A 14,816-nucleotide genomic window follows, 5' to 3' on the forward strand; every position below is an offset into this window, starting at 1 on the left:
AAAAACCTAGAATTTTATTTTTTAATTTACATTATTTGTGTTTTGGGCCACTTCTGAAGATGCTCAGGGTTTAATTTACTCTTGGCTCTGCACTCAGGACTCACAACTGGTGGCTTGGGAGAAACATATGGAGTACAGGTGATGAAATCTGGGTGCACTGTATGCAAGGCCAACACCCTACCTGCTGTCTGATCTCTCCAAGAGGAATATTTAAAATATTTTCCTTCTATATCTCCCTAAAGACTGAAAAACAATTCCTTCTAAAAGAAAAACTATACACCTATAAGACTGTGTTACCCAGGTAAACATCAGTAGAAGAATAACAGAAAAATTAATTCCCCAGAGTGATCAAAATATATTTAACAACTTAAATATCATGTTACTTCAGGATGTTAATTTCTCTAATGTCTGATTTATAGTCTATTATGAAAATCCCAAGATAAATCTCATAAGTTTAGTATGACTGAGTTGATTTTCTATTTATCTTCTAACAGTGCCTGAAAAAGACAATACGAGAAAAAAAAAAAAAGAAAAGAAAAGAAAACCAACTCATTGACAGCAGACTCAAACTAACTGCATTTTTCAGTGTGTAAAATTTTCCTTCCAGAAAGAAATTGCAATGCATCCCTTGAGCCTGTAACACACAGCTATCTAGGTCAAGTTTGTCATTTATCTACCTCTTTCAGACAATGAAACAAGCACAGGTAAAAACTTTCGCTACAGAACTGAGAACAGGGGTGAGTTAGATTTCTTGGCAGCTGATAAGATACTAAAGCTATTGGGATGAGGCCATTTTCAGTAACACAATGAAAAGTCCTTGAAGAGACCTGATTGAGGCACACTGAGGAAAGTGGAAGGAATCTAGCCAAACAGGCACCTCCACTTACCGCCTCTTGAAAGCCAAACCACATGTTCCTGTATGCACATATAAACACTGAAAGATCTAACTCATCCATCTGCACACACCTTGCACAGTTGGTGAGGCAGTACTGTAGACACACCCAGGCTTTCTGCCCCTAGTCTTGAAATCTCTTTTGAACCCACCAATCTCACTTATCATAAGGCTCTTTCTTAGAAAACATCCATTTTAGAGCTTTACTTTCTTGCCATGGTAACATAACCATAAGGATAAAATAATTCAAGGAACAGGTCCAGAGAGAAAGAACAAATTGGGCTCGGCACCTACACTGCATGAGAATGACCCAAGAACACATCCTATGTGGTCCCCAGTGCACCATCAGGAGTGATCCCTAGGCACAAAGACAGGAGTAAGCCTTAAGTGCCACCAGTCGTGGCCCCCAAACCCAAAAATAAAAAAAATACTTCAGGTAACAATTTGAATTATTTTAAAAGGCTATTAAGCTGGGACCAAAGCAGTGGAGCAGTAGTAGGGTGTTTGTCTTGCATGGGCTGATTCAGGACAGACCTCAGCGTCCCATTTAGTCCCCCAAGCCAGGAGCGATTACTGAGTGCATAGCCAGGAGTAACCTGTGAGCATCAGACACTGGTGTCGCCCAAAAGCCCAGGGGAAAAAAAGATTATTAAGCTAAAGGATTTGTAATAACCCATTTTGATATGAACTTTCTCACTTAAATTTCAAACTGTGGCTTCAACCACTTTTCTGCATCAATATCTAGAAACATGATGAACACTAAGCTCCTCTCTAGAGCTGGCATGAGATCTTAAAAGGACAGAGTGTAAGGAAAATAGTTCAGTTGGGCACAAATACCAGAGCTGCTCTGGTATTTGGAGCATGATTGGATCATGAATGGAGATTATTCTATTGCCATCAACATGATGATACAGAAGCTTCTCAAGACTGAAGAGATTTCCTCATTTCAATCCAATTAGATAGTAACCACTAATGCAGAGAAGTTATCTTGAGTCCAGAAGTAAACACACACACACACACACACACACACACACACACACACACACACACACACCATGGCTGAAACAGAAATCAGCTTTAAAAGGTGTTAAACCCACCATCTAGCAAACCTTAAACAAGTATGCTCAACAGTGTGTTACACTGTATTCCACTTTAATTGACCTGTACTGAGGTGGGGAATTCCTGGGCCTCAGATCATGTAAAGCCCCCAAAGTTCTAGTGTAGTCCTGGTATATGACAACATACTCAAGTGCTTCTAACCAGATACCCATAGATTAGCTGCCTATATTGAATGGCCTGAAAATGAGCATAGCAAAGGTTTCCCAGCCCTCACAGACAATTTCAAAATAAGAATAACATTCCTATGGACTCCCCAGTATTTCAGTAAACAGTAGCATGCAGCATCTTCTGCTGTAATGTTTATTACTTTTTATATAAAAGCATATATAAGGTCATTTGCCCTGCAGCACCCACAAACAAGTATGCAAAGGGCGTTTAAATTTCTCCTCAAGCCACAATATCATTGGGCAGTGGGAATCTCTAAAAAATTAGAGAACAATGTTAGGTTAAAATCCATAAATAAGAAACTGATTAAATGTCAAAACAGTCTGTATACAGCTAAGACTGTAACATTACCAATGAACAAAAATATGACTTAACAGTTCTTACATTTTGTTAAAGAAATTTTCAGAGAAACTAAAGATTTGTATAAAACAATCCATAAAATCTATACTATCATTGACTATAGTTACAATCTTATGTTTTTCTTGAGCTATTCACAATACACAAACATGTTTGCAGCTAAAAATGTATTAAGAGATAGTTAGGTAATGAAAATCATTTATAGATACAATATACACTCCTAAGTATTTAAGACTACATATAAGCAGAAAGTTGCATTATACTTATTCATCTAAACCACAGACTCAACAGTGGAAAAATGAGCTCTAAGTTATAACCACTGAACTTTGTTTTGTGCCTGTAGAGGTGGCAGGAGGGATTTGTGGGGTGGGGATGAAGTGCAGGAGCCCTGGTGGTGGGAGCTGACGATGGTAGCACGCTTGGGTGTTGAAATATCAATGCCTAAACCTCAACTAAGAGTAACTTTATAAAGCATGGTTCTTTTTTTCTTAACATTATAAAACACTAGTGTGTAGGGAGGGATTTAGCGCCTTAATAAATATGGTAGGTCATTGAATAACATATTTCACTAATGTCCTTAAGTCAGAACACTAGTGAGAAAAATAAGACTCGCCACTTTGGACAAAATAACAGTGAAAGAGCACCGAGTTTCATTCTAGATAGTAGTTTCACTTCAAGCTGCAGTTACAAATAGGTGGATCTCAAGAGAGGATTTCCTGTACACTGTAACCACTTCCACAGAACATTAAGTCAAGGTTTTCGGTATCTTCTAACTTCAAATGACCTTCACAGAGGCAGCTCCCACAAGGCTCCATCACATATTCATTTCTCCAATCACAGAAAACTACTTGATGGTCCATTCTTTCACTCCTTTCATTCTTTCACTCACTGTTCGCTTTGGACATGGGTAATTTAAATTTGCATCGTTGAAAATATCCTGATTTCCTGAAAATCCTGGCAAATCAAATTTGATGCAAGAAACACTATTTGGTTTTTTTGAGAACTACTTGCAGAGTTCACCTGTGTTTAACCACTTTCTGTTCGTAGCACTCTGTGATCGACATTCCCACAATGTATTCGCTATGCTCTCTAAGGATAGAGGAGACTTTTCTCAGTTGTATACCACTCACAGCAGTTTCTGCAGTTTGTAGAAAACACTTCATGAATAATTGCAAAACACTCAAGTTTAAAAAAATTTTTACATTTCAAGGGATAGTTGGGGCTGGCGAGGTGGCGCTAGAGGTAAGGTATTTGCCTTGCAAGCACTAGCCAAGGAAAGATGACAACTGCGGTTGGATCCCCCGGTGTCCCATATGGTCCCCCCAAGCCAGGGGCAATTTCTGACCACTTAGCCAGGAGTAACCCCTGAGCATCAAACGGGTGTGGCCCAAAAAAACAAACAAACAAAAAAAAAAAAAACCAAAAACATTTCAAGGGATAGTTAAGCTATGAAGAGTCCTTGTTTTATTCTATCCAAATTCTTTCCATGTAGCTAGTCCAGCTCTGACACTTGAAAAAACTCCAGCGCTTGCTTAGTTTACTCAAGTACAATTATGCAGAAAGCAATCATTGAAAAGTGTACAATGGCCAAAAGGCACATGAAAAAAACGCTCCTCATCACTGATCATCAGGGAGATGCAAATCAAAACAACAATGAGATACCACCTCACATCACAGAGATTGGCACACATCACAAAGAATGAGAACAATCAGTGCTGGCAGGAATGTGAAGAGAAAGGAACTCTTATCCACTGCTAGTGGGAATGCTGTCTAGTCCAACCTCTATGGAAAGCGATATGGAGATTCCTCCAAAAACTAGAAATTGAGCTCCCATAGGATCCAGCTATACCACTCCTAGGAATATACCCTAGGAACACAAGAATACAATACAAAAACCCCTTCCTCACACCTATGTTTATTGCAGCACTATTCACAATAGCCAGGCTCTGGAAACAACCAAGATGCCCTTCAACAGACGAATGGCTAAAGAAACTGTGGTACATAAACACAATGGAATATTAAGCAGCCGTCAGGAGAGATGAAGTCATGAAATTTTCCTATACATGGATGTACATAGAATCTATCATGCTGAGTGAAATAAGTCAGAGGGAGAGAGAGAGATGCAGAATAGTCTCACTGATCTATGGGTTTTAAGAAAAATAAAAGTCAACTTTGCAACAATCCTCAGAGACAATGAGAGGAGGGATGGAACTTCCAGCTCACTTATTGAAGCTCACCACAAAGAGTGGTGAGTGGAGTTATAGAAATAACTACACTGAGAACTACCATAATCATGTGAATGAATGAGGGAACTGGAAAGCCTGTCTAGAGTACAGGTGGGTGTGGGAGGGATGGAGGGAGATTTGGGACATTGGTGGTATGAAAGTTGCACTGGTGAAGGGGGGTGTTCTTTACATGACTGAAACCTAATCACAATCATATTTGTAATCAAGATGTTTAAATAAAAATACTAAAAAAAAAAGAAAAAAAAGAAAACCGTACAATGTACTTACCTTTTCATTATTGTAATAGGAAATGCTAAGGCCGTCAAATTTCACCCATCTCTTCTGAAACATGCGTTTTCTGGAAAACATGAAATTGTCATTTTACATTAAACTACCATGAACTTAGATATTAGAGACATTTGTAGTATAACTCTGCTATGTATATTTCCATTTTGATTAAGCAGTGCAAAAACGATAGACTATGACAAGTTCTCAAGTACAAAGAAAAATACAAATAACCATATTTCTAATCTGCCATAGTTATTTTAAAACATGACATTGATGAACAGTGTGGTCCATATTTCTAAACTTGAAGATGATCCATCTCCAATGTGGCCAGGAATGCTACCACTGCACCCATACACTTTTATGGAACTAATCACTTAATGAACACAAAACTTTTCAGTCCATGCTGAGAACTTTAGATATTTATCTTTTTACCTTTAGTTTGGCTTTAGTACATGAGAGATATTTTGTTTACATAATAAAGTTGTCGATTGGATTTACATACATTAATAATTATGAACAAGATGATAGACTAGCCATTATACTACAATGATTAATAGTTATCATCGGAACATTACTATGCTTATGTGACAAAGCACATGCCCAATAGTTTAAAATCCTGAGCTCAATCCCTGATAACAGAGAGAGGCTCCCCAACCTCAAACTGCCAGTTGTAATTCAAATGGCTCCAGCACTATCAGGTCTGATGACAAGTACAATCCTGGTAGGCCCAAAGTACTACTGGCTGAGCATCATAAGCCCCTCAGGCCAACTTCCTCTGGGGAGCAGAGTAGGTTCCTGGGCATTTTGGGTTGTTGCCATGTATGCACATACATCTATGAGAACATACATATATATATACATAATAATACATAAACATTAATTTTTTTAAAGAATCATGAAAACCAAATATAGTTTAAAATGGTTAAAAAACTATATAAAATAATGCTATCACATTTCTTATTCAGGTTAAAGGTAAAAAACATTTTCTGACTCTTAAAGTGAAGAACCATTTCTCCTTGGACTTTTACTATTTTTTTTCACTCCTGAAATCAGATCATCCTTACAGTTTTGGATATCTAATATGCATGCCTCTCCATTTTATTTTAATATTACTCTTACTCATTAACACAAATAATATATAGAAACTCACTTTCCATTGTAATAGCATTTTTAAAGAATCCTGCCGACTTGTTAATTTTGCAGCTATATGACATTCTTAAGGAATACTATTCTGTCTGTGGTTTCTCAGAAGACTTAAAGAAAAAAAAAGAAGTTGGAAATATGGAGAACTTGTCTTCCAGCTGCTTCCTGAGCAGCCCATGCAATTACTCAAATAAAATACAGTTAACCACCCTACATCCATTTGGTCAATTTATTCACAAAACTGGAGCCAATTGATTCAAGAGATTTTTGAAGTTCATCAACATGGGTATTTTCATTCATAAACATGGAATTAAGCATGAAGTAGTAAGCACATATGATATAAATCACAGATCCACAACCAATTGTCCATCCCCTTTTCAATCTTATTCCCTCATATTTTTCTTTATCTTCTCCTTGTCAATCATATTTTGGGTTATTTGAATGTTAAACATTCAACTGCTATAGACATATGGTTTGTACTTCTTTCCTCATCCTCAGGGTTTTCTCTAGATTCAAAATTACAAGTTCAAAGGTAAAGAAATATTAAGTAAAAAATTAAATAGTGCACACACTCATGTTGATCGTTGTCTTAGTTAAGGCAAATTATACAACAAAATTCTGTATGTCAAGATTTGAAGAAAGTTAAAGAGCTAGATAAAAAGATGTAGCTCCTGTTTTGCACACAGGTGGCCCAAATTCAATCTCTTTATGATCCTTTGAGCACTGTCACGGCAACCTCAAATCATAAAATCAAGAGCTGCCCCTGTCCACGACTGGAGGAGGGGTCTCTTAGCTTACTTTGTGAGTGTTATTACATACATGGCATATAGCTCTCTAATATATATTATTTTTCATTTTATAATAAAATCATCTGTGAAGATTTAAAAGATTTAGGACCTTCTGTCACCCCCTCAATTCTCATTACTTATCTTTTGGAATATCACCTAAATCACTAACACAGACATTCCTTCCCTGAAGAATCAATTTAAAGCTGATAACAAAACTATTCATTTTTAAAGCACCCTCTACTTTGCTCTTAACTCGACACAATCTCTGAATATATGTATTTATTTACTTACTTAATTCCTGACTCCACACTAGCACAAATCTCAAGGACAAAGTCTACAAATGTTTCAATCTGTCTTATAAGATCAACTAATTCAAAGACCAATATGGTACTAAAGAAAAGAAGACGTTACTGAATAAATGGCAAAAATAATCACAGTTCCTTTTACGGAGGAAAATCACAGACCAATAAACCTCAAATAACCATCACTTAAATAAGCACTAATGTTTAAATGGAAAGATGTTTGAAAGCAAGAAGACTTCCAAAAGGTTAGAATTAAATTCGGTATCTACATTTGCATGGGAATAAGTGAAAAAATATAATCTACTTCCTTATGTCTCACTTAAAACTTCTAAATTCAGACTTGGACTCAATATTTTCTTAAGAATTCCACTGCCATCTGGATAAACAGTTTGGGGTATAAATTATCATTCAGAAGCTTAATATATGGGTTCAACAACAACAAAAAAAAGAAGATGGAAATACAGGTTAGATGTGAATCAAAGACATCTCATAGAACACTGCTCTCCTTTCAGTCACTGATCAGAGAATTTACACACTCTGAGGAAGGTCCATACAGTTTCAGTCTAGAACACTCAGTTCAGTTCTTGCATGTCTAAAACTCAACTATAAAAAACTTTGTAATAATGATGCTTTAAATTAAAAAAAATTTGAAACTCATACTAAAATAAAAACAGATACTCTTGTAACCACTTTAATTCGCTCAACTGCAAGATGAACATGAGATTGGTTCAGCTATCTTAGTAGATTTTAATAATACTTGAGCCTATTCATATATGAAGAAATAAGATTAAAAAAATAAGACAGAGGCCAGAGTGGTAGCACAGCAATAGGATGTTTGCCTTGCACACAGCTGACCCAGGATGAACCCAAGTTCCATCCCCAACATCCCACAAGGTCCCACAGCAGGTGTGATTTCTGAGCATAGAACCAGGAGTAAGGGCTGAGCACTGACAGGTGTAGCTAAAAAACCAAAACCAAAGGGGAAAAAAAGACAAATACCAGTCCATAATGAAACAGGATGAGAGGCTACGTGGTGTAAGAGATTTTTAAAAATACTTCTGTAGTAGGAGAAAAATGTTGCAATCCTACTCTTAAAAATACTTCCTCTATAATTCTGCCAATTAGCTTTAAAATGTGTAGTTCTCCACTCTGTAGACACTACTCTACCCCAACCTACCACTTTCTTTAGGTTCTTTATTGCCTCACTGCTCTGAGATGGCATTTTTTCTGTTTATAATGCTTTTGTCAGCTCACTTGCCTTGCAGTCAGCTAACCTGGATTGGATCCCTGGCATACCGTAATATGGTACTTGAGCACCTCCAGGAGTAATTCCTGGAGTACAGAGCCAGGAGTAAGCCCTGAGCTTTGCCAGGTATGGCTCAAAACCAAAAAGACCAAAAAATATCAGGGAAAAAGAAATGAACAGACACTTTTACAAGGAAGAAGAGCAGACGGCAAATGGCACATGAAAATGTGTTCACTTATCACTAGGGAAATCCATGTTCAAAAAACAATGAGATATCTTTCACCAGTAAGAGTGGCACATATCTAAAATTAGAAGAACAATCTGTACTGGTGGGGATGTGATTTTAAAAAAATTCTCATTACTGCTGGTGGGAATGTTGTTTAGTTCAACCTGTATCAAAATCAGTATGGAATATGCTCAATAAACTTCAGAACTCTGAGTTGCCATATGATCAAGCCAACCTATGGTAGATTTCCTTGCATCCCATATGGGCCCCGGAGCACCACCAGGTGTGATTCCTCAGTGAAGAACCAGAAATAACCCCTAAGCATTGCTGGGTGTGGTTCAAAAGTACCTCCCAAAATTTAAAAGATATAATATTTGTGCTTGCCAACAGGAACAAGTTAGGGGGTATGTGGAAACTGGGGACAATGGAGAAGAGAAGATCACATTGGTAGTGGAATTGATACTGAAACACTGAATGCCTTAAAGAACTGTAATACAAATAATTTTATAAATCATGGTGTTGAAATGAAGATAGAAAAAAAAAGGAATAGAGAGATACTATAGTGGATAGTGTATTTGCTTTGCATATGCTGAACTAGATCCCAGCACCTTAAGCCCACCAAGAGTGATCCATCAGTGCAGAAGCAATGTTAAGTACAGACAGGTGTGGCCCAAAGACAAAACAAACAAAATTTATTTTAAAACAGGGTAAAAAAGTACAAAGCAACCATAGCTTATTTTCCAAATATTAAGCAAAATAAATTCTATCTGAAATAAATGAAATAGAGATTGCAATGCTTCAACAACAAAGAAACTACTTGGTGCAATAATTTTGGTAATAAAACAGTACTTATATACTGTTTGTTGTAGTCATTATTGAAATACTAATAAGTAATCTAAGTGAACCAAGGAATATTATTATTCTCATTTACAGATAAAGGCACAGAAGTATCAACTGATCCAATCATTTGTTCAAGTCATACATTAAGACAAGCTTCTCTGGGAGTTATATGCAGGCAATTTGGTCCCAGTGCCTGTGCTTCAAACCACTTCCTAGTCTCTAGCATGTTTTACAGCAAAACATACCGGATTGCCCTTTAAGTAGCAAAATATTTGATCAGGACACATTTATATGTGAGTTCAATTCTGCGAAGTGCTACAGAATATATTTTTTCAGGCAAAAGTGTGAAGCAGACAAGTAACATTTTAGCATGGGTTATAATCCTACATTTTTAGGATTCAAAAGGGAATCATTTCTTTAAGAAGCTTTTTTTACAATAATTTATAAGGCTTGTGTAGTGATATTGAATGGATTTCTATAAACTCTTCCCCTGAGCTCTTGTAGGGCAGATGGTATTAAGTTGCTTTCATAAATACAGCTTCAACACCTGGTGTCAGTTTTTTTGTTGACTCAAAAATGTGTATCTCAAAAAAACTCTCTTAATATAAGTCTATATGCAATTAAATCTCTATGAAGCATTCACATAAAGGTCCTCCTGTTCAAATTCATTCCTGGGACCCAGAGTTTTTATTAAAGATTATATACTCTTTTTTTTTTTGGTCACACCCAGCAGTGCTCAGGGGTTCCTCCTGGCTCTACCCTCAGAAGTTGCCCCTCAGGCACGGGGGCCCATATGGGATACCTGGATTCGAACCACTATCCTTCTGCACAGGAGGCCTTACCTCCATGCTATCTCTCCGGCCCCTGAGATTACATACTCTAGCTTTTAAAAAGTGCTGCAAATCAAACAAACACACTGATCCATGTTATTTAAGAGGACAAAAGTGAACAAAGTGTCTTCCAAAGGACAATAACAGGCTGAGATCAACTACTGAGTTAAATTCACAAAGGCAAATGGGTACCAAAAGAGCGCATAGTCAACTTACTGACTTATTCATTAACTATCGTATTTAAATCGCATTAATCAAGTTAAAAAGTCAGAAATATATCTCAGTACAAAGATACTATGGCATCTAATGTAATTATAAAAAAATTACTAAAATTATTGAAAATGACTACCTGTAGAGTTGACTGGAGAGGACAAAATAACTTCTGACACTTTTAGCTCTATGCTTTTAAAACTATCAGCATCCTTAATTTTATTTTTATTAAAGTAACATTGACCTATTACATTATGCTTCCTGGATACATCACTGGTCAAAAAGAGAAATTCTCAGTGGTTACTATATTTGCCTCTCACTGAGCAATGAGTGACAGAACTGCATTCCCCAGATATTTGGTGATTACTATGCTTGCATTCCAGAAGAATTCCATGAAAGACTTAGAGATACGGGCTACTGGTTGGGCATCACTGATAAAATGCATTGTCAGTAGAAGTTCTGATGACTCTCCAGGGACTGGCTTCTAGAAGATCTGACTCTCAGGCATGGTCTGAAATTTGCTATTTTCTTAATATCTGACCATCAAATTTTTCATTGTCTCAATTTTCTGTTCAACATATACATGCAACTAACTGCCTGTTTTATCCCGTTCCTAGAGATCAAGCTTGCTGCTTCCAGAAAAGAATCCCAACCAATCTATCCTCTGCCTGAGTACTAAACCCCTCTTCAGCCAGAAAAGTGGTTCATTAGACAAGTGAAAGGCTAAAGTATTCTGTTTTCTGAAGGTCAACTGAATTGCTACCTCTCCTCACTAGACAATCTCTGAAGAAAGATTTTCTCTGTCTCTATAACCTCATGTGCTTCATTACACTATGAGTCTTAAGGTACAAACATACACAATGTCTTATGGTTTAATTTTTATTTGTATATTGTTTCTTAAAAAACGAGCACTTTCCTTATATTTGTATTCCTTCATAAATTCTTAAATATCTAATACACTCAGATTGCTGAGATAGCAGTGCAATTTTAGCTCTAGTGCCTTCCAGGCTCATGTTGCCTGATGTTTCTCTGAAGTTAAAAAACTTTCATAACAAAAAAAAAACTTTCATATTCATAATTGGGAATTTTAGATGACTAAAGAAATTAAAATTAAATCCTAAAAGAATATTTAAGAAGCATTGCAATTTTTGCAAGTATGCTTGGCGCATTAAGATAAATACAAATTGAGATGAACATACAACTTTAGAATACAACTTTAGAAACACAACTTTAAAAAAATCAAGTAGATTGACTTACTACAGATCTTTTTAATAGTTCAATAACTGCTCTCTTAGCAAGAATAAAAGCAATTTCAACCATGCTCTTATATTTCAAAAAACTACCAAAAGTCAAAAATCCATTTTCTTATATTTTTGAAACACTAATAAATTACATTTGGTTGTCCATATGTACATCTTACAGATTTTCTGGGAAAATGGGTTATTATTATTTATAGCTAAAGCAGAAAAAGTATAGAGATCTTATTTATTTGCTTTCAAAAACCTAGTGATTTTATAATGTAAGTGTAACTCATGAATATTTTTTATTTATTTAATCTGTTGCAAACTATGGAAAAAACATTTTATTAATGTTGTTTATATAGTTTTCTATCCAATAATATCTAGTCATGGTATCATGAGAGGACTAAAGCATAAAATGATTTTTATTACTTTAAACTCAGCTGGAAGTGTTTCATAATTTCTTTAGTTGCATGATATTATACAATGTTTTCTTTCTAAACATTAGGCAGTTTTCAGATATTGTCCACTGATTCAGATCCAGCAATTTCATTTCAAAAGTAAAGAGGCCCTCATCATGTGAAATAAAAATCACATTATAAATTTGATTATTTTATTTAATATCACTCATAAGTAAAGGCAGTTTCAAACACTACTCAAAAAAGGAAGACTGAGTGACGTGACGATCCATAGTTAAGTATTTATAAGAGAAATATATAAATAGAACATCCAAGTACTTATTAAAATAGTAGTATTTTCCATGGTATCTACAGGTTTTCAACTAGTTAAAAGGCTTCAATTTTTATTTAAGAATGTTCAAAATAAAATTTTCAAAACTTTTTGAAAAAATTAGAAGTCTAGTAATAGGTCTTGTTGCTGATTCATTCAACAACAATACTAAAAGGTTCTTCCACATGCCAAGCAATGATCTAGCTGAGGATACCACAATAAACAAAAGCCAATATAGATTATTGTCATCACGAGAAGCTGTATGAAATCAATCAACCATCTATTGTATGACCCCACAGAGAAAAAGAATCCAGAGAGTGATGAGGGCAGTGATCATTTTATACTCTGTTTAGGGCCTCAGTACACAGAAGAAAAAAAGAGCAAGAATGTGCATTGAAAAGCAACAAACCATTTTTGCTCTCTGGTGGAAAAACAATCCAGAAAGAATAAGTGCAAAGGTCCCTGAAGAGAGATTCTGGCTTTTATTACTTCAATATTTAATAGAATAACAGAGTGTGTCTACCCTGTTTTGCGATCTATCAGGTTATAACTTCCTACATAGCGGATAGCAGAGAAACCAGGTATAAAAACATAGACATTTAATCTCATCTTTCACATTCCTCTATAACCCTCAAGGCAAATCTAGCCCACTGTTTATAAATAAAGTTTTATGGAAAGCCAGTCTTTTATTAGTTTACATATTATCTATGGCCACTTTCGTGCTCAATTGTGATCTCCAATAGAGATTATATGGTTATAAAGATTCAATATTTTTTATCTGATTTTTTTTTTTTACAAAAAAAGTTGTTTGCTGACACTTTCTCAACAGAATTCAATATGTTACCCAAAACAGTACTACTTGCATCAAAGAAATCAGGAAATAAACACACAATGCTTAGTAACCTCTGCATGATAATCTATAGAAATACCTTTATCCAAAGAATAGTTATCTCAAACACTCTTCACTTCCTAGAGAGTCTTTTTTTTTTGTTTTAGAGCCACACTTGGCAGTGCACCAGGCTAACTCCTGGCTCTCTACTCAGAGACTCTACTCAGTCCTAAACAGTGCTCAGAGGGACTGAAGAGGATTAAGCTGCATGCAAACCAAGTGTCTATATCTCTGTATTATTATTATCTTTCCAGCCTCACACCCATGTAATCTGGATAGAAAAATAATATGATAATTTTGGTCTAATATATGCTAAATATATGCATTTACTTCAATCCACAATAAAAATCACATTTTCAATTACTTAATGATAAAGTGGTCTTTTATCTACCTTGCTATCCTATAATGTAGAGTGAGAATTAAAAACTATAAAACTGAATTATTTGACTCAAAGTGAGAACAAAATATATAGAAAATTTACAGATTCTAACCTTAGGCAGGATAAGGAAAGAAAGAATAGGAAGTCAGAGTTCTGACAGAGGGAGAGCGAAAATGTTTTAACTGTCCCAGAGGTGACCACTATGATGCAAGTTTTGCATGTGCCTGCAGCATAAACAAATCAACCGTGGAAAGAGAGAGGTGTCACTAGAGAGAAACCCGGAATCCTATGTCAGCTAAATCTTCCAGTGGTACTCTGAAAGAGCAATGGGATCCCCTAAACACTGAAAGTTTAGAGATATAAAAGACTGGAGAAAACTACTCATTGTTTCATTCACTAGAGTGATTTTTTTTTTAAGAGCGGATACTTTTGTCAACTGACTGCATTTACTGGTAATACTGATGAGAAGTCAGTAGAGCTGCCTACTTTGAAATCATTATGGCACCAGAAAGAAGAAGTAACTGACTAATACTAAGAAGTACTCTAGTTTAGTCAATGTCCTAAAAGAACCCAATTGTGTATGTATTGATCACATAGATTATAATGCAATCTATCAGCTAGTAATTGCAATAATAAGTTTTGTGATTATTGGATTTTTACTTTAATTTTGTATCTTTTAAGAAAAGTAATTTCCTTTCCCAGTAATCTGCTGATGGTAACTATTTTGATCTGGTAACTATTTTGCTAATGGACTTTCAAGAAAGCATAACTTTCAGAATGATGCAAAAATTAGGGAGAGGAAAGCCAGCACACTCAAGGACTCGCCAAATGACATGCTGCAACATGAGGTTTTACTCCAAAGACATTTAACAATGCCGAGGAACATTTCAGTCAAATATTTCAAGAAGTCCAAGTATCAGGATTGTAGCAAATAAGTCTAATCAAACATA

At 35.7% G+C, this 14,816-nt stretch overlaps 1 protein-coding gene across 1 annotated transcript in view; it reads right to left on the reverse strand.

Annotated features, from left to right (window-relative positions):
* The window catches only part of ARAP2 (ArfGAP with RhoGAP domain, ankyrin repeat and PH domain 2), a 179,195-nt gene that overhangs the window by 140,942 nt on the left and 23,437 nt on the right, over positions 1–14,816 (reverse strand). Inside the window, exon 6 of the mRNA XM_049790095.1 lies at positions 5,047–5,116. Coding sequence (XP_049646052.1) covers positions 5,047–5,116 — 70 coding nt within the window. The remainder of the gene's footprint in view (positions 1–5,046; positions 5,117–14,816) is intronic.

This window comes from Suncus etruscus, chromosome 16 (genome assembly GCF_024139225.1).
Source record: "Suncus etruscus isolate mSunEtr1 chromosome 16, mSunEtr1.pri.cur, whole genome shotgun sequence".
NCBI classification, from domain to species: domain Eukaryota; kingdom Metazoa; phylum Chordata; class Mammalia; order Eulipotyphla; family Soricidae; genus Suncus; species Suncus etruscus.